At 37.6% G+C, this 21388-nt stretch overlaps 1 protein-coding gene across 1 annotated transcript in view; it reads right to left on the minus strand.

The window, feature by feature from the left end:
* The window catches only part of LOC308418443 (vomeronasal type-2 receptor 26-like), a gene marked incomplete at both ends in the record, with an annotated part of 31777 nt that extends 16889 nt beyond the window's left edge, over positions 1 to 14888 (minus strand). Inside the window, 3 exons of the mRNA XM_080913818.1 lie at positions 2617 to 3417; positions 13298 to 13595; positions 14674 to 14888. Of these exons, the coding sequence (XP_080769944.1) occupies positions 2617 to 3417; positions 13298 to 13595; positions 14674 to 14888 (1314 nt within the window). The remainder of the gene's footprint in view (positions 1 to 2616; positions 3418 to 13297; positions 13596 to 14673) is intronic.
* Positions 14889 to 21388: the final 6500 nt, after the last annotated feature.

Below are 21388 nucleotides of genomic sequence, written 5' to 3' on the forward strand. Positions count from 1 at the left end.
AACAAGAAAAAATCTGCGGGAATCACTATCCCTGACCTCAAGCTATATTACAAGGCAATTTTGCTGAAAACTGCATGGTACTGGTACAGTAATAGGTACGTGGATCAATGGAATAGAATAGAAGATCCAAAAATGAGCCCTCATGTATATGATCACCTGATATTTGACAAAGGAGCTGTACACATTCAATGTAAAAAGGACAGCCTTTTCAACAAATGGTGCTGGCCCAACTGGCACTCCTCATGCAAAAGAAAGAAAATAGAACCTTTCTTATCTCTTTGTACTAAGCTCCAGTGTAAGTGGATCAAAAATCTCCACATTAAACCAGACACACTGAAACTATTAGATGAGAAAGTAGGAAAAACCTTAGAACACATAGGCACAGGAGAAAATTTCCTGAATAAAACACCAATGGCTCAAGCTCTAAGGTCAAAAATTAACAAATGGGACTTAATAAGACTGCAAAGTTTCTGTAAGGCTAAGGACATTGTCAAGAAAACAAAATGGCAACCAACAGATTGGGAAAATATCTTTACCAACTCCACATCAGATAGAGGCCTAATATCTAAGGTATACAAAGAACTCAAAAAGCTAGACACCAGAGAATCAAATAATCCTATTAAAAATGGGGTACAGAGCTAAACAAAAGGTTCTTAGTTGAGGAATATCAAATGGCTGAGAAATATCTGAGGAAGTGCTCAACATCCTCAGTCATCAGGGAAATGCAAATCAAAACAACCCTGAGATTCCACCTCACACCAGTCAGATTGGCCAAGATCCAAAACTCAGGTGACAACAGATGTTGGCGAGGTTGCGGAGAAAGAAGAATACTTCTCCACGGTTGGTGTGGTTGCAAACTAATAAAACCACTCTCAAAATCAGTCTGGTGATACCTCAGAGAATTGGACACAGTACTACCTGAAGACCCAGCTATTCCACTTCTGGGCATATACCCCAGAGATACTTTAGTACCCCCCCAAAAATATATACACCACAATGTTCATAGCAGCTCTTTTCATAATAGCCAAAAGCTGGAAAGAACCCAGATGTCCTTCAGTAGGTGAATGGATACAAAAATTGTGGTACACTTACACAGTGGAATACTACTCAGCTATCAGAAACAATGACTTAACCAAATTCTTAAGAAAATGGCTGCATCTAGAGAATATCCTCCTGAGTGAGATAACCCAGTCCCAAAGAACAGACATAATATGCAGTCACTGATAGTGGGATGCTAACCCCAGAGGCTTGCACTGCCTCAGGAACAACTCACAGACTGTATGAATTCCAAAAAAAAGAAAAGAAAAGAAAAGAAAAGAAAACAATAGTAGTCATGCTCAATCCTTACCCACCAAGAACACATTGACAGATTCCTGGTTGTACCCTGTATTACATGTACTGTCTGCTCATTGAAATAAAAATCTTTACACACCAAGAAAACTTTGACTATATCCAGGTTGCATCTTGTTTTACATGTACTTTATGCTCATTGTTACTGGTTGGATCTTTATTACACTATCAAACCTTAAATAATACTGACAAAAATGTATTGTATAATTTTATACAAAAAAATGCTTAAAATCTGTACATTTTTCTTTGTTTTGTAAAATAAAGTTGTTAATAAATAAATGTCAACTACCAAAATTTGGTCAAATAACGAAAAAAGAGCAGATATACCAAGTTCTTAATGAGTGAATAGAATATATTTTTAAAGACAACTAGTAATATTTCATTTAATTTTTGAAAATAAAACAGAAAATTTCATTTTAAAAAAAAAAGGCTAAGCAATGATGAAGGTGTGTTCTAATTCTTATATCAAAAGTGTTGAGATTTGTACATTTATCTTTGTTTTCTTTTTTTTAAAATAATGTTCTTCAATTAAAAAAAGACAAAAAAGAAAAGATAAGCAGGTACAGAGTGATAAACATTAGGAAAGGTAATGTGTCATGACATTATCAGTGTATTCAACCCAGCTTTATTTTAGAGATTCTGTTTTGGTTTCCGTTTTATTCTGAATTTGATTTTTAAGACAAGTACTGTCTATGCAGCCCAGGCTGGCTTCAACTCATGTTCCTTCTACCTCAGACTCCCATAGACTAGAAAAGAGTCATGGACTATAATGTTTAGCCTTATGGAAGCTATGTGTGATTCTAGGATATGTTTAACAAAACAAGCTATTAGCTTCAAATGGACCTAAAAATCCTTTAAAATGTTGTATATTTGTACTTGACAAGGATCTTGATTTTAAACCTATAATTTCTTCACAAAACATTAAAAGCAAAAAGAAAAAGATGTGACAATTAAAGAGCTTAAATATTATGGCTTGAATGTGCTAAAATTAGGAAAATCATTTTCAGCACCATATACAGATATATTTTAGTAGGAATATTAGCTCAACTTGAGTGTCTAAAATGTGTTTCTCTTTATTTTTTAACACTATTACTTTATGTTAATGAAATAAAGTTGAGTACTTTAGAAAAAAGACAGTTCCCTAAAGTTGTATGCTAAGAACAGAAATATTTTTCTAACACTAATTATGAAAGTTCATATATCAAAATGGAGAACATTCAAGGCAGGAGCCAATGCCTAGGTCAATACAAGAGAAGATATTGCTACCTTCCATGGGAGAGGAGCCTGGAGTACATCTTTATGGAGTGAGTCTCCTTCCACTCTGAGTGACAGCTCCTCATGGAGTGCCTGGGCAATGGCATACACAGCTGCATGGACTTTGAAGCTGTAGGGTGAGGTATTCATGTCCCAACGGTGTAGAGGTAGAGTGCTCAGTTTATTCTCACATGTATCTTCCCTGATCGAGGGCTGATATGAATATGGACAGCCAAATAAGATCAACCACAGTTCTCTGATAAAGATATTATGAGGGTATTTTCCAGGTTGTACACTTTTGAGAAAATTCTTGAATCCCAATATTTTACCCATGTGAACTGAAAATGATAATCCTCCACCGAAGAATGAATAAGCTTCATCTTCTCCAAAGGGTAATGTGGTGATGTCACATTCAGAAGTTGTGATCCAGACATGACCAAAGGGATTAGAAGAATAGATTAGAAAAACAAACCTCAGAAGAGAATATGTGTCACCAACTGCAACAATAACACGTGTCATCATGAATCTTTCCACAAAATTTTCTATGTTTCTTGTCCGCATAGCTGATAATTCTAGAAACTTTTCTGCAAATGCAACACAAAGTCCATGGTTGGCCATCTCCGCTGTGATGTCCCTAAGGAAGACTTCTCCTCTCATATCATCTGTAACCACCAGGCCAACCCAGACCCAAGTGAAGTGTAGCAGCAGTTGAATAATTCCCTGGTACAGGGCTGTGGAGTGCACAGGAAACTGGTAAGGAGACTGGAGCTGAACTCTGCTCTCAAGACTCTGGTCAAAAGGACCGTAGCTGATCTAAACAGGAAGAAAGTTCCTAGTTAAGAAAGTTATATTTTTAGATTTGTAAGATATTTATTGTTTTAGGAGAAGGTAGTTATATTTTTCCCAGATGGGTGGTTTACCTCTTTTCTTAATGCACTCCAGAAAATATAAACAGCTAACTTTGCTAAGAAATAGCATTTTTAAGCCAAAAACACACCAACTTCTTCTCACTTCTCACGCAAAAGGTAATTTTTTGTCAACATTCTATTGAATGTATCAGACAAGGCCACAGTGTGTCTATGTGGTTCTCCCAGTTGTGGTAATATCTATCCAACATGAGCATTTAACATCTACTTGTGAAGTACATATTTATCTGATGTTCTTTTGTGGATAGTCTTTCTGTAATGCTCAATCTATCATAAACTACCATAAAATAAGCTTGCTTAGTATAAAGGACTTGCTATCTACCTCAATGAATATTGTAAAGCCTCTTCTTGAACAGGACGCTCTGGTCACCTCTATCACATTAATATCCTTCTTACTTACAGTTGAAAACGTCAACGGAGATGACTAAGCTGCCATTCCTATTCGCTAGAGCGCACCTCCTCTGGGGTGAGTTTTGTACAAGACCTCTAATTACCTAACCTGCTATATCAATGATAAATTATTAAAATTTGCTGTACTTAATATTGAATATGGGTATAAAATTATTCCTTAAATGAGTTTCAGGAATATTTTTTCATTAGGAAATGTATTTCCACGGTTTGTCCAATACTACCTGTATGTGTTACTGAATCTTCTATCTCTAAACTGGTAATATCAGAATATCCCAGTGTCCCATGGCTCAGATGGGTACTTTTTTTTCCTTTCCCCATAAATTCTGTAAACAATCTCCTAAGATCAAATGGTCACTAGATCTTTCCCTCATCATCCACTCATAATCTGGCTTCATTCACTGACTGCTCACCAAATATTTGAATTTGAATATTTAGTAAACCTATAGTTCATTGAATCCAAAGTCAGGATAATTGAATACAGACTATGAATACTTGGTAATTGACTGGGAGAGTGCAGTGGGTAGAGAAAAGTAGGAGGAATAGGAAAGAAGAAATCAGAAAATGAAGCAAATATGAATAATTTGAGGAAAAAAGCTATAGCATAAAGAAATATTATATATTTATTAAATGCACAAAGGAAGCTATATAAATAGATGAAATAAGATGACACAATTTAGATATTAATATACTGATAATACATTTATGAGTCCCATCAAACTAAATTAAGAAAACATAGATTGTTTTATAAAACATAAACTTTATAAAACATTAAACTTTGTTAATTAAGCCTATTTCTAATATCCAAATGAACTCCTTTAAAACCATAAATAAAAAATATGTTTTACATATTACAAATCGCATCTAAATATAAGGCAAGAGTCTGTTTTAAAGAGACCTGTTGTCTTGCTGACAGGACAAGCTCAGGGTTCTATCAGGTCTTCAGTTCAGGCATTTTTCTTAGGAAGACAGCTGTTCTTTTAAAGAGATGAGCTGACAAAGTAGAAGAGATATAGGTGGTCACTTGCTGTGACATAGAGGGCTGTGGCAGGCTGCCATCTCAGGGGAGAACTGATCTTCTAACACTGAACTAGTGTGGGGGTGACAATGGGCACTAACAGCACCCCGAAGAGTCTCCAGGCACCTTAATAGGCCTGGATGAGGCTTCCTCAGGAGAACCATGTGGATATGGAAGGTCACCATGGCAGGAAACTGGAGAGTTAGGTATTAGCAGACCTGGTTTAGGCAATTTATGCAGATAGAATTTAGTTCACTGTGTTGGTGACTAGGTATTAACTTCAACATCAGTCCTCAACATCAGCTTGAGGGGACTGAATAACAAAGTATAATGCTATACAAGCATGAAGATACCATAATAAACCCTTTACATTGTTGGCTAACACTATATATATACACACACATAACAGTGATAGAGGTGACCACAGGTTCCTGTTAAAGGTAAAGCTTTACAAGAAAATGTAGAGACTGGTAAATGCTAACAATTCATTGACTAGTCAGTTCAAAATCTCAAGTCTGCACTGTAGACAGTGATGAAGGAAGACTGTCTGACTCCAGGTATACCAACATTCCTATATGCAAAGCCCTGACAGATGGTATATGACAAGTCATAATCCAGAACCACACAGATACACACATATTCATATCACCACACACACAAACACAGACACATACACGCAGACACAAACATACACATGCACATACTTTCAATGTGGGTGGGGGATCAAATACTTATGGAACCTCCATGAAGTCATAATTCTTCAGTACTAGATATGAAAGAGAATAAGAAAAATAACATGAGATTGGATGTTAGAGATGACACGTTGTGTAGAGTGACCAGTATTCACAATAATCACAAACAGAGATCCCATAATCACATAGATATAGTAAGATAATAAACAGAATCTAAATAGAACTTAGCAAACAGACTTTTAGTGGAGAAATTCTAAAATGTGGAGGGAAAATTCTAAACAACAAAACAGCTAAATAAAGCTTCTGTAAGTTAAAATGCAAGTCGGTCATATAAAAAAACCTTTGTAAATTTTCATCAACTCAATTATGGGGTCTGGAAATGTAAAATGAATCAAGAAAGAAAGATGTGGTACTTAGCATACAGAGGACCCAACACACAGAACTGGCTGAGAACAGACACACAGTACTCAGAGTGGCAAAGAAGAAATGTGAAGAAAGGATCATCTCTCTATAAATTTGGAATGATTTGCATATGTTAGAGATTCATTTACATATACTAGAGATTGTTTAATTAATCTACACAGAAAAACTCAAAGGAAAAAGGCAACCTGATAAAGGACAGGAAATATGTGTAGCACATGGTCAGCAGCAAAGCACTGCCAGCTCCACAGTTCATGCTTAGGCCGTGTGCAAGAGAATTATTAAAAGAAATGACAACAACGTCTCAGGATGCCATGTTTGATAAATATTTTAACTGTGTTGAGGATCCTTAACCACCAGGGGAAATCCAAGTTACAAATAGTTTTACTCTTTCACTTTAGTCATAGTTTTTTTCATCATGAGAATATGTAGCTTGGGCTGGAATGGTCTCTCAGCATTTAAGAATATGAACTGTTCCTGCAGAGGACCTGGGTTCCATTGCCAACACCACTTAGGGCAGCTCACAACTACCCATAACACCATATTCAGATGATTTAGCACCTTACTCTGTCTTTCTCCATGGATGCTGGGAGCTGACAGAATTAAGAAATTCGCTTAGCCTGAGTAAAGCCACTTTGCATAACCTGGCCTAGGTTTCTGTTTCCCATAGTAGAGGCTTTTTCCCAGAAATGAGGTGATTTTGCTTTGGTAATGTAGCTAGCTGGGTAGAACAGTAACCCAGACAACTGATCCTGCTTGGCAGAATATTCTGTCACACCTCGGTAGTCCTCCTATTCATGTAATTTTCATCAAAGGGTATTGTGAAAAGTTCTTTAGCTGGAAAGTCCCCTAGCCTCATGCATTACTTTCTTCTTATACCTGTACAAAACTAACATGTGAAAAATAAAAATTCGTCAGCTTGATCAGACCTCTTGACTTGCTGTCTCTTCTTTGCAACTCTTGTCCATCATTCTCTCCTAGATGATTCTGGATTCCCATTGTCTGCCCTGCCTGTCTGGGCAATTGGCACCCAACATGTAGGGCCCTCTGAAGACTCTCAGAAGGGAACTCTGTGCATATTATAAAGAAGGCCTTCTGTGTTCATCTGGAGAGAGATAGCACGACTTCACGACCTGCCCTTTGGTGGCTCTGCTCAGAAAAGACATCTGAGGCAAGAATCCTTAAATGTAACATAATGGGACAAGCACTCTCCCAAAAGTCCCTTTTCATTTTGGGAATTAAGCTACTTGATATCCAACATCTCAGGATTCACATGCATTAGTACAGTGGAGAGATCCCCTTATGGGTCAGTGGAAGCGACCTCATCTGGTCCTTCTTATGGGGCCAAGGTTTAGCCTGCATTTATGATCAAGAAAACTCAAGAGCCAAGATGGCTCCCTGAGAAGCTAATCAAACCTGTTAACCCATCATTGTCCAGAATGGAGCAGCAGTCTCTTCTTGAGACTTTTTCTTCTTCTCTTTCAGTTGCTGCTCCTCCAAGGACTGGTAATGATCCTCTGGACTATGATAACAACCTCCAATCTACCTCTTCAAAGGGCCCCACCTAATAGACACATACCAAGGAATTATACTTGGGTAGTTCTTTAAGAGAGAAAAGAGGTTATCTGGTCTTTCTCTAAAATATCCACCTCAACTTGGTGGCCAGAGATATTAACCCCTGACCTATGTAAACTGGCCCTTGGAACCAATGCACCACTGTGGTCTTGAACACCAGCTCAAATTAGATACTACTCCCAAGGAAAACATACTAAATACACAGTCATACTCCCCCCCCAAAAAATCTCCTTATTTCAATCTTTCAGTCTGTCAAAGCTTGCTGTGACAACCAATTCTGCCACACATTTCTACAAGGAACAATTTTCTATGTCTTCCCATGGTGGCATCATGGCCATTTCCTCCTTCATACATATGGAAGCTTGGCTGATCTTTTATGTAAAAGCTGGAGAAGCAAGACTACATGCAAGCAAGACCCCTCTTCTACCTGGGATTATATATAACAGTGACCAGAGATTTTCTAAAGCTGGCCTCAACTCTGTCTCCCCAGAATGTAAGGACACCAGTATCAAAACTTGTAGCTGGTGTTTATACTTAACTAGTAGAATCTTAGTTGGGCCAAGACAAAAGATTGGATAAAAGGTTTCTCCTGGGGACTTAGGCTCTACCAGTATCACACTGACACAGGTCTAACTTTCACTGTCAAACTCATTAAAGAGCCAACATACAGTAATAGCTCGGTTCCCATTGGGCCAAACCCTGCCTTAGTTCCCCAACCTAACTCTAAGTATCCTATGCCCCCCCATTCCAAACACAATAGGTCCTTCTGCCCAAGATCCAGGACTTGCTGGCTCACCTGTACTTTCTGCTGTTCCTTTCATCACCCCCTTACCCTCTTCCTTATCCACACCCACTAAAATCCTTATCCTGACCCTGGTAAACCAAATATACTTAATGATCAGTGCCACCTCCACCGTTGTGGTTAATGATTGTTGGCTTTGTTATCACTCCCATCCAATGTTCAATGAAGCTTGTTTTTGTTCATTTTTTCTTTCCCAATTCTTCTCGGGGATGTCAGTAGCAGACTTCAAAATGGCAAAAATATCCCTATCACTGGTATCAGATATAGGAGTCTGTGCTGGCTCCTCCAATCCACCCCCTCACTACTCCTACCTCTGCAATGTGACATTTGTCCATGATAAGGCCCATGCTTTCATTATCCCCACCAATGAGACCTGGTGGATTTGCCTAGATAGCCTAAATCTTTGCCTTTTCATTTCTGTCTTCTATGAGAACTACTGGGACTTTGCATTCTCAATAAGATGGTGCCCTAATTAATGTGCTATTGTTCTGATAAATTTTTCTATCACTGGGATCAGTCTTCTGACACCTCTCCTGTCCTGCTTAGGTAAAGGAGAGCGCTCATTTTGTGTATTGCTATATCTGTTCTCAACCTAGAGCCTGTAGGAACTGAAACAGGTATTTCCACAGTTATACTTTCAGACTCCAGATACAGAGAACTACAGAGGGCCATTGATAAAAACATCAAGCATCTCCAACAGCGGACTGATGACCTGTATTATTCCTTCTCCTCTTACACTGAAGTCATTCTTCAAAACAGGTGAGGACTTGACCTCCAGTTTCTCCAACAGGGTGGTGTCTGTGCTGCCCTTATGTAAAGTTCTGTTTTTATGTAGACAAAACAGGAGTAGTCATAGAAAATATGAAAAAGATAAGAGAAGGACAAGAGAGAGACAGAGAGAGAGAGAGAGAGAGAGAGAGAGACAGAGACAGAGACAGAGAGAGACACACACACAGAGAGACAGAGACAGAGAGAGAGAGAGAGAGAGAGAGAGAGAGAGAGAGAGAGAGAGAGAAGAGAGAGAGAGAGAGAAAGAGAGAGAGAGTTTGTACAAACCTGGTTGTCAACTTCACCTTGGTGTCTACACTCCAGCCTAATATTTTAGGACCCTTGGTAAGATTACTTCTTATTTCTTTTGGTTTTGGGCCTTTTATAATAAAATATATTAAATCAATATTATTAGGTTATATCAGCTTCTATGATTCAGCTTCTATAGAATATCACCAGGCCATTCAGGCCATCTTCACAGATTCTGTGGTCAGGTTGCTAAGTATCATATTCTGCTCTGCTCTTTCTGCTGAACTTTTCACCTACTTCTCTATGACTTACCACACTTCTCCCATCCATTCTTGGCCCTTTAGTAGGTTTTCTGATACTGCTGGCCTCTGGACCCTGGGCCTTTAACAGGCTTGTGAAGTTCATCTGCCAGCAAATTGACTCCCTTGCATTCAAATACAAGTCCATTACCAATTTGACCTAGCAGATTGTGGTCTTGATGAACCCACAATGAGTGGGCCTCCTACAGGATCTGCATAGGACTCAGATGTATGGACACTTGACTATGAGCAGAGTGGTCACCAGTGAGAGGTTGAAGGCAAAGCACTGCAAAGGGGAGGAACATGCATTCTGTCTCTGAGTTTCCTGGGAAGCATACCTGGTTGCTTAGAGTTTGGTGTTCAGAGGTACTCGTGGCCATTCTCGAATCTCTGATAAATACACTTAGACCTTCTCTTCAAAAAGACATCATATAAACACATCTAGAAGGATCGGTCAATGCTTCTTCTCTCTGGTGAAAGCCCATTATCTCTGGACAGATAGATGTCCACGTGCATATAGCCATATGGGTCATAAACCAAATGAAAAGGAAGGATAAGCTAGGAGCTGAACCAATTAAATCCCCTTAGCCTGAGTAACACCATTTTACCTAGATATTGGTCTAGGTTTCTGTTTCCCATGGTAGAGGCCTTTCCAAGCAATCAGGTGATCTCACTTTGGTAAGGTAGCTAGCTGAGTAGAATAGTCACTCAGGAAAAAGATCCTGCTTGGTAGAACATTCTGTTGCACCTATGTAGTCCCCTCCTCATATTATTCTTCACAAAGTGTATTGTGAAAAGTCCTTTAGCTGGAGAGCCCCCTAGTTCTGTGTCTGTCTTCCTTCTTCTAGCTGTGTAAAACTAGCATGTGAAAAATAAAATTTTGTCAGTTTGATCAGAACTCTTGACTTTCTGTCTGTTCTTTGTGCCTCTTGTCCCTCATTTTCCCTTAGGTGATCCCAGGTTTCTGATGACTGCCCTGTGAGTTGGGGCATATGGATATTAGATACACAGTGTCATACATAACATGCACCCAGTATAAAAAGTTATACACATAAAATAAACAAATCTTAATCTGTAAACCAATAACACTCTCTCTTTGTGTTTCTGTCTCACTTTTTCTGTCTGTCTCTGTCTCTCTGTCTGTCTCTTTTTGTCTCTCTTTCTCTCTGTCTCTCTCTCTTTCTCCAAAATATTAAAATACATCTAAATAAAAATATTGAGTGGATCATTCAGAAGATATACAAGTAAAACCAAAGGAAGTATTCAGGCCAGCAGAAATCCAACACAATCATAGAGACAAAAGAAACATGAACCTCCCAAAGCAACATAACACCTCACAGATCTTAACGCCTTAATTTCTGAAAATGGGAATAGTGACTTGGATAAAGTGCCAGATGAAAAATATAAAAAGATTCTTAATAAAACTTCCAGCAAAGGGATAGAGAGTATTCCCTTTTGCAATTCATTTTTAGCTTGAACTTTTAGCACAATCATACAAATAAGATAACTTGGTAAATTATCTCCATCCACATATGATATGTTTATGTCTGAAGGTTTTCTTAAGGGCTCTTACTGGAACTCTAAGCATGAAAACTCTCAGCCCTGATATACACTTTCATCAAAGTAACAGAACACAAAATAAACATCCAGACTAATTGATTTCTGTATATCAATAATAAGAAAGAAATCATGGTGTTGCAGTAAATATTAAAAAGTGGAAACATTTTATACTGCTCTAGTACAGGATCCTGGGCTTTTTCTCTACCAATTGGTCCTCACTCCATCCTCTTTCAGCTGATTCTCTTTTAGTCTCTAATTTTGCCTACCAGTTCCTGCATGGAGCTGCAGGCTACCATGCTGAAACCACTCACCCCAGCTGCTCTTCTACTAGAGGAAAACTTAGCTCACATTCTCCACAGCTGGTAAAATCATGACTCCACATTCATAAAATTATCAAACAGGTTTATATGCTAAATTCTCAATCCAAAACCCTCTATACAAAAAGCTTACAACCTCTACACAATCACAATTACTGTCACATGTTGCTAACAGGGGATTGCTAGAGGAGATGTGTCTCTACTACCTATTTCAACTCTGGAGGCTATGTTAGACTTCATATGTTTTTAGATATTTTGCCACTCTCAGAGTTTTGATTGAATTGAAGACTTATTTAGTTTTATAACCTACCCACGCTAATTAACTTTGAGGAAACCTAGTCATTTAGAATAGTTTCAAGTGGGAATAATTACACACAGTTAATATCTGAGGGTAAATTTTTTGATTAAGTAAACAGAAAGAGTGGGACAAGAATTTTCTATAAAAACTATGGAAGCTCATCAGATCATTGTATGGTTGATTAAGGGCCTAAAAGGATTGAAAAGTCTTCAGAGAAAAGCGAAGGATCCTATGTCAGGAAAATGGAATGAGGTGTTGTTAGGTGAGAGGCCAGGGGCAAGTGAGAAGCTGGTAGAAGAACCAATGTCAAAATGAGACAAGTCCAATTGTGCATATATTTCTTAAGAAAAAAATTATTAGTTATGAATGTCATAATTTACATTTTTCCAAAGTCAAATACATAAAAGAAAAAAAAATAAATTTCACTCATAAAAGCTTATAAAATGAAAAATAATGGTCAGGAATAATAGTTCATACCCTTAATCTCAGCCCTAGAGAAGTAAAGAAAGGAGGATTTATGTGAGGGTATCCTGGGGTACATAGGAAGGTCAAAAACAGGCAAGTCTGCATGGTGAGAACCAGTCTTAAGAAAAAACAAATAAGTAAAGATTAAAATTAAAAGAAATCAAAATGGAAGCCGAATTCACTTTCCTAAGACTTAGGATCACTGAGGATACTGGGAAACATCACGATCTGGATCAATGTTATTTGCAACTTAATCTATTCCTAAGTATCCATTTCCAATATTATTACTAATTAGGATACAATTGATTAATAAATGCTACCTCTCTATCATTGTTTCTAAGACATCATTACTGATCAACAAATAGACTTGAAAACAAAGTAAAAAATCAAAACTTTCCTACCAACTGAGAGAAATTACTAACAACACAATGGTCCAGCCAGAGTAGTCTGACCTCTTTGTTCTTTGTAAAAATAAATGGTATATGGCAATATGACCATATAACACAGTAAAAATAAACAGAAATATGTCTGTAGTAGTTACAGTGAAGATACATGAACAGAATTATTATAGTCCACATGTTCTGTGATGTTTTAAAACTGCATACCAAAGAAAGACAGTATCAATAAATGTACAAGGCAAAGTAAACTTTCTTGGAGTGATAGAAGTACAGATTTTCATTACAGTATCTATTTTTTCAAATGTAAAGGTTTATAAATTAAATTTGTTATATAAACATGAATTCAACCTATGAATATATTATACTTTAGGTTGAAAATGATAACTAAATAGTAAATTTCAAGTAGTTTTATACCTCATTAATATACAATAACTGGATTAATTGAATTTATTACTATGTTATTATATTTAACCTAAGGAACCAGGATTCTTTGCATACCTGTGGGACATTATAGAGACTTAGAACTCTGGAAATATCATTTGAAATTCCAGTTGAAACACCTCCTATCACTGCAACCAGCTTATCAGTCTTCTCCGGCCTGCAGGTGTAGTTAGGAACTGGGGGGCTCTCTCCTGAGAGCAAAGTCATAGAACTCTCTGTGGCCCTCATCTCAGTAAAGTCAACATTGAAGAGATAGAATCCCAGAGACATGTTGAATAGAATATTTGGGTCCTTGTTGATTTTTTCTGTAGCAAAAACCAAAGCCAGTATGTGCTGATAATGTTTAGTGAGATATCTAGGAGGAAAAATTAGAAAGATCATCATCTGTCTTCTTATTCCAAATTACCTTTTAATAAAAATATTATTACATCATTTACCTCCCTCTCTTTTGTCCCTGTGGCTCCCCATATTCTGCCTAAAATTTTGTATTTTTTCCTTACAATTTAAGTCATATGAAAAATATACAGAATAATCCAGAAACAAGCAGGATATTCTATATTAAATATGTCAAAGAATTAGTTTTAAAAAGTGTTGTAGTATATATTATTATAAAACTCACAATTTTCTTTAAAATATTTTTTGAGACTGTGCCTTGCTTATTTAGCTCTAGCTGGATTGAAACTCACTAAGTTAACTTGGTAAGCCTCAGTCTCACAGAGATCCCCTTGCCTCTGTTTGTCAAGTTCTGAGATGAAAGGTTTACACCACCAAATACTATCAAATATACAATTTATTTTTTAGTGTACAGTTTGTGTCTGGTAAATTAAAATTGAAGAGTACATCCTGTGTGACATATAGCAAGTATGATTACAGTATTTCATGTGGTATTAAAAATAGAATAAACCCTGTAAAATACAGTACTTGATCAACTATGACAATTTAAAAATAGTTCAGTTAAAGCAGAAATATGTCATGTTTTCATTACAATACACTTAATCAAAACAAAGAAAATTGCTTCAAATGAAAAGGGTTTTCAAAGCCTTTTTATATATTTAAGAGAATTCAGCATGAATAGTAGAGAGACACAGAGAGACATAGTCATGGCTGAGTAGCTATTGGCATTTGTGGCTACTAGGGAAGGGAGCCTGAGTTTCAATTGAGTTTTACCCAAGTTGTTCTTTCACTCTAGATAATGTCTTATCCTACTACAGTACTGGCATTTTTAAACAAACTCAGTAGATCTAAAATTGTGAGCAAGTTATAGTCTGTGATGTTGGGGCAGAGGAGGGGAGGGGAGAGCAAGACAGATCATGAAGAGAAAGAAAACATTGGACACTGGAAGGGAAGTAATTGAAGAGGGTTTGATCAACAAATATTTTATACATTCTAATCCTGAAATACTATTTTTTTAAAGAGAGAAGACAAACACTTACACAGCAAAATTTTCCGGTTTAAAGGTTGTATCTGTGAAATCATATTCACCTCTAAAATCTCCATTAATCACTCTAAGGGAAAAGAGTCCTCCAATAACAAAATCCCCGTCTTGATAGTAGCTAGGAGAAGCAGGTATACTTAAAGAGACACAAGAAACTCGTTCCTGGAATACAATGAGAACAATCAGGAGACAGAAAGCAATAAGTAATTTCATACTAACATTGATAAATAATTGATAAAACCCAGAAATCTGTTCAGTTGAGAGTCTATAACTAATCTACCCTGATAGCACATCAACAAACAGATAAAACATGAGTCTGTCTGGTTTTGTGGATCAAGGTTATAAAGCATTTTTTTTTGTCCTGATATAGGCTCACCAGGATCCAAACACTTCTTTGTTTCCTAGGAGTAAACTCTGCTTTACACCTACTTAGCCTTAGATGATGTCCCCTTCACAGAGTCACTGTGAGTCTCCAAGGGTTCAGGAACCCCTGACTTGGGAATCCTGAACCCCAGCAGAAAAACACATAATTAAGAAGAAGTGTGAAGTCTTCTAAAACACCCGAGGGTTGTGTCCACTCAGTGAGCTGAGACTCCTCAAGGCCCCAAGGTAAATAGAAAGTAACCAGTGGTGACATAATTAAGTCATAAATGGTCATCTGAAAGAGGCATCAGAGGGCTCAGTGTTTTGGTAGCAGGGGTGGGAGCTGGAAGTTTGGATCCTTAATCCTTTAACAACAGTGTCATTTTAGTGTTTCTGTAAGGCAATGCCAAAGGCTTCAAGTAGAAAATATTATTTCTGATTACTTTATGGGCTCAATTATCCACTTGTGTATTTTTAACATGTTACACTGTATATGCTTATAAGTACAGTGTTTTGAAATACATATACAATGTGAAAATTTAATATAAATATTTAATTCACACATTTTTTTCAAGCTATGGCATGATTTCTAATTTCCTTACTTCATAGAAAGTGATTCATGGGGTACTCTTAGCTTTTAAAAATGTCTACTTTACATGAGGCTAAATGTGTCAGACATTTCTCTCTCTTTTTCTTTTCTTTTTTAAATAGGATATTTTATTATTGACATTTCAAAGCTTATTTCCTTTACAGGTTTCCCCACTGCTTACCCCAGATCCACTCACCACTTACTCTACTTTTATGAGTTTGCCCACCCTAATTCCGGCCTCACTGCCCTAGCACTCTTCTACACTGGGGCATCAAGCCTTCACAGGACCAAGGGCCTCCTCTCTCACTGATGCCAGATAAGGCCACTTCAACTCCTTCAGTCCTTCTCCTAAATCCTCCACTGGGGTCCTGTGATCAGTCTATGTCTGGCTCCCAGCATTCACATCTATATTTGTCAGAATCTGTTAGAGCCTCTCAGGAGAAAGCTGTATCGAGATCTTGTCATCAAACTTTTCTTGGCATCAGCAACTGTGTCTGGACTTGGTGTTTCCATGTGGAATGGATCCCCTGGTGGGGCAGTTTCTGGATGGCCTTTCTTCAGTTTCTGTTCCATTCTTTTCCCTGTATTTCCTTTGACAGAAGCAATTTTGGATTAAAAGTTTGGAGATGGGTGGGTGGTTCCATCCCTCAACCAGGGAGCCATGCCTTACCTCTGCATATGGTCTTGACAGGTTCTCCCTCCTTTTTATGCAGTGTTTCAGCTAATGTCATTCCTGTGGGGTCCTGGGAGGCTCTTAATTTTCTGGTATCTGAATCTTGCTAGTTGCTACCTGCAGTTCCCCATCACCCCCCTACACACCTCTGTTCAATTTCCTGACTCTCTATATATCTCCTCCATCTTCTCCCATACCTGTTTCTAGTTGTGGTATGGCTTAGTCCTAGAATACATTCTTAATCCAAAATAAAGTAAGTAAAGTTAGTTTGTAAAATGAAGCACCCATGTTTGAAAGTAACATCTAATTAAGGGACAGGCAAATTAACAAATTAGGAAATGATCTGACAGAATGAGTTAGAGATAGCATATACTCAATTCTCAAAGAAACAGACAGGGAAGAGGCAATTTTCTGGGGTCCTAGATTCTACATTCAAGTACTGGATGTGATACAGTAACAGATGAAGGATAAAGGTTGAAGACTTTTGGCCAGTAATACTCTTTTACTGTTCTGGGGCACAGAGACCAATAGTTTCTAGCTGATTAACTTTTTCTTGCTACTCTGAGTGTAAAAGCTAATGAATTATAGCTTCTCCTATACCAAAAGTTGATGGCTTATTGTCATTGACTCTTGCTGATAGCAGGAGGAGAGTAAGCAAAGAAACTTAGTTAGTTGGGCTCTCGAGTCATTGACTTTGGTCCTCTTGCTGGCCAGGCAAGTGAATCATGGTTGGTGAACTCTTCTTGAGCCAAAAACCAAAAAATATGAAAGAAAGAAAAAAAGAAAGAAACAATGGAAGAATGGGATGAAGAAAGATAAAAGAAAAAGAAGATAAAAAGAAAGATAGGAAGGAAGGAAGGGAAGAAGGTAGAAAAATGAGAAGAAAGAAAAGAAAGATAGAATGGACTGAAGAAAGAAAGAAGAAAGAGAAAAGCTAAGTTAGGGACAAAAACGGACACATTCTGAGAGAAGCAGAAAGAGCCTATTGCAAGCTTTTATTTTTGCTTTCAGTTTTTTATAGCTTTTGATTTACAAATTCTATGTAATTAAAAATTACATGATACTTAAAATAATAATAAAAACAATTACAGCAGAAAGAGGATTGTAAGTTCAATGCAGATGGATTTTTTATTTGTTTGTTTTGTTTCTGCCTTTTTTTTTTTATTTTTTATATAAGCTCATTATAGGTTCAGAGGAACAGTTTCATATTACCTTGCTTTTTCACAGTGAACGCCTGAGGCCTATTTCTTGAATCTGTAATTGAATAAATAATTTCCTTCATCATTAATTTGTTCTAATCCTGTTCTTATTACATAGCACAATTAGTCTGAAAATACTTGTATCTATTTAGAAGCTCTGTAAAATAATGATCAACAATTAGGAAATTGTCAAATCATCTAAACACCATTATTTCAAGAACTTATTGCATCATATTGGTTCTGTAGTTGTCACGCGCCCACGCTTCCCGCCGGTAGGAACAGGCGTGCAACAAACAAACAGATTCTTCTGTTGACAACCTTTATTGTACAATACTCTGAGCAGGGGATCTCCCTGAGCAGGGGACTTCTCCTTTGAGCAGGGTACTTCTCTACCGGGGTCTACTGTATAGGCGACCTCTCATGTGCAGTCTCCCACGTGCGATCTATCTGCCCATTCTCTCTCCACGTGGGATCTCTCCGCAATCTCTCTTACCGAGTCTCTCTCCACATTAGATCTCCTGCCATCTCTCCTATCGGGTCTCTCTCCATGTGGTATCTCTCTGCCATCCCTCCACGTGGGGTCTCCCGCAATCTCTCCACTAACCCCCACATGGGAGAGAAATGCACTGCTTATAAATGCCTAAGAGACTTGTGTTGCTACCTGATTGGTGCATCCTCCTGTAGCTCAATCACGTGCCCCGAGATTGGGCTGTGACTTATGTGGTTGCCATGCAACACGAGGGAAAAGGTTTCTGTAGGCTGAAAAATGGGCGGGAAGCTGGCGCCATCTATTGATACCAACGTCTTCCTACATGTAGTAAATCTGCCCACTAGAGTAGAAAAATGTCCAGGAAATCATGAAGGTAGGTACTAGTGTCAGGAAGAGAAGCAAGCCTGAGTCAATGCCTCTGGAGCATTAGTCTCTCTGAGTGCGCCCCTTGCAACCACACAAAACTGTGTCCTAGTTACAGAAAGGTTACTTGCTTACCATAGCCTTTCCGAGATGTCTTCTGTAAACAATGTAAAAGAATAGTGCATGAGGGTTTGTATGGGGGGGGGGTATCAGTGAATTTTTTTGGGACAGTTGTACAGACATAGGTTGAAGAGAGAACATGCTAGCCACAGGTAAAGAAAAACAGCCCAAATTTGAAAAGGAATCAAAAGAGTAGAACCTATTGCCAAAATTAGAATGAGACAAAGTAGAGAAAATTTAATCAGAAACTGAGAGAAGTCAGGTTGAAACAGCCAGCTTAGAGAGTAGTTGGAGTCAGAGGATTTGAGTTGAGTCAGCCAGCCAGAGTTCAGAAAGAAGTACAAATGTGAGCTCATTCAGCATTAAGTCTCAAAAGGCTGTAAACATTTTAGGCCGAGAATAGATTGTAACGAAACTAGAAGCATTCATAAATAGGCTTAGTTTTGCAGATTGAGGCAGTAAGACTCAGAAATGACAAATAACTTCATAAAGATAAAAGGTATATTTATAAATACTTATTTACCAAGACCTTTTTTGTCCATAAGTCTTTATTTTTTTTTTTCATTTACCAAAGCCAGTTATTTCTGATAATGTCTTGACCTCTAGGATTCATCCAGAACACTGTCCAAGATGTTGGGTGTTTTTGTTTTTGTTTTTTTTTCTCTCTAGGTAGGCAATGGGTGCATTTGATCATTACAAGGATTAAACCATTTGATGAATGAATTTAAATGAATCAGTAATTTTCACAGGGGTTCTGCAGGCAGAAAGTTCTGGTACTTGGCATTGGAAAGGCCAAAGGAAGGAAACTCTCAGCCTGATGGCACTCAGCCATCCCCTTACCCTGTTCTCTGAGGAATTCTACTCTGAGAACTACAGACAGTACTGACTTCAAAGATACTCACCTGCTTGTGGTGTTCACCCCAAGTTATAAGTTTATCATTTATGGAAAAATGCTGAACACTGTGAGATTCAAAGACAAACTCGTCAACTTTCACTTTAGCTTTGGTACCACTCTTCAGAGCATGGTAATTAAGGAGGTCAAGTGTGGTTGCTGAACTTCTCTGTTCTCAACTCCCTCATCATTGGGGCTTCTCCTAAGATGACCATTTTGTAAGAATGGATAGAGCTAAAGGAGAAAATAACTGCTAGCATTTGCTGAATAAGTCACTGAGATACAAGTAACCATAGATACTTTAACTGCCCTCTCGCTCACTAACTGTATATTCCTGTGGCATTGATTATGTTTTGTTGATCAAACAGTGTCATAGGGCTAATACCTGACGGCAGTTTGCCTATATGTAGACATTAGCACAGTCACATGCTGCTTACTCACAGTATCACCACTGTTCAAGTTTGGACTGCAAGGAGAACTTTGGTTACCAGATTCTAATTTTTATGAATAATGAACACATTTTTAATTAGGTGTTTTAAACTTTACGCATAATAGCTTTTTAAAAAAATACAATATTTTTCACAATGATATAAATAACTTGAGATAGTTTTAGTGAAATAAAATTTCATATTTTAAAAAAATAAGTGTTGTAAATAAGGAGGGAATGGAAAACAGAGCACATATTTTAAAGAAATGTAAAGAATTATATGGTAGAAAGATACAAAGATGGAAGGGAACAGAGAAAATAGAGCCGGCTAAGTTACCAAAACTTGAAGATATGTGACTTCACTTTTAAAGCTAAAACTTACTCATAAGTACTGTAGGGTAAGTCTGTATTGTTGAAGATACCACATACCCTGGCTTCAGGACACAGTAGTGAGATTGGAAATAAGCTGAAAACTTCATCCCTGTTGTCTGTTCTGGTTGTCTTTCTGTCTGGCACTGTTCATACTATCAGAAGTTACCCTTTAAGTTGCTGGGATAGAAAAGACAGCAAAGACCTTTCCTTACTGTGGACTTTGAGTTCTATAATGACTTATTCCCAGACAGGATGCCCTTACTGGAGAAACAGTGGCACAACTGTTATGGGGCTAAACAACTGCTTACTTATTGTATTTGAGAACTTCTTTACAAGATGGACTCATGCCTATTTTTGAAAACCATTAAGTTCTATATCTGGGGAGATCAGAGATCCTATCAGTGAGCTTACTACTTCTGGTTTGCTAAGAAAACACATTATTAAATTGTCTCCTATATATTTTCACACAGAGAATGGTTCTATTGTCAGATTACATCAGAGAATCTTATCTTGGCCAAGAATATTGGTGCTTGAAAAAAAAATGACTATTGAGTGTTAATATTTAAATGGGACCACCACAAGACTATTCCCAAAGCACAGGAAACATTGTGAAATAGTGAATGGAGACAATGCAAAAGGAAGATGCAGGGGAGGAGGTCCATGAAATGCTGTCTTTTAGGTGTGACATGGTCATGGCACTCACAAACTTTGTCAGTTAAGTTTGCCAGTATAGTACCAGCACAAGATTCATCCCATAGAAATATTCAACTACACAAGGTGGAGCGATACATGGGATGCAGCCCCTCACATGAGCACTGTTAGCAACCATAGGATTCTGTAAGGCAGGAAATCATTGTTAGCAGAAATATCACCACTTTTGAGTTTCCTCTATATTGATGGATAGCTGTGCACTTGTGCCCACATAGAAGTCCCTGTGGGTCAAATATTCAGTGAGTCGTGAAAGAAAAAACAAACAAAAAACATGAATTTTGGATTGGAACATGCTGGGAGGCTGGAGGATTGAGATGGAGAGATATAAGTGAGGGAGGGAAGTTGGTGTGAATAGAAATTAATATGTACATGTTTGCTTGTATGTAGCTGGCTTATTTTAATAGACCACATGGGATTGATATAAAACAACTACGTTTACCCTTAATTTAGACTAAAAAAAGCAAATAAATAATTCTCTGAAGAAATGTGTGAAAAATATCCCTTCCTTTGAGAA

Source organism: Micromys minutus, assembly GCF_963924665.1.
Source record: "Micromys minutus genome assembly, chromosome: 3".
NCBI classification, from domain to species: domain Eukaryota; kingdom Metazoa; phylum Chordata; class Mammalia; order Rodentia; family Muridae; genus Micromys; species Micromys minutus.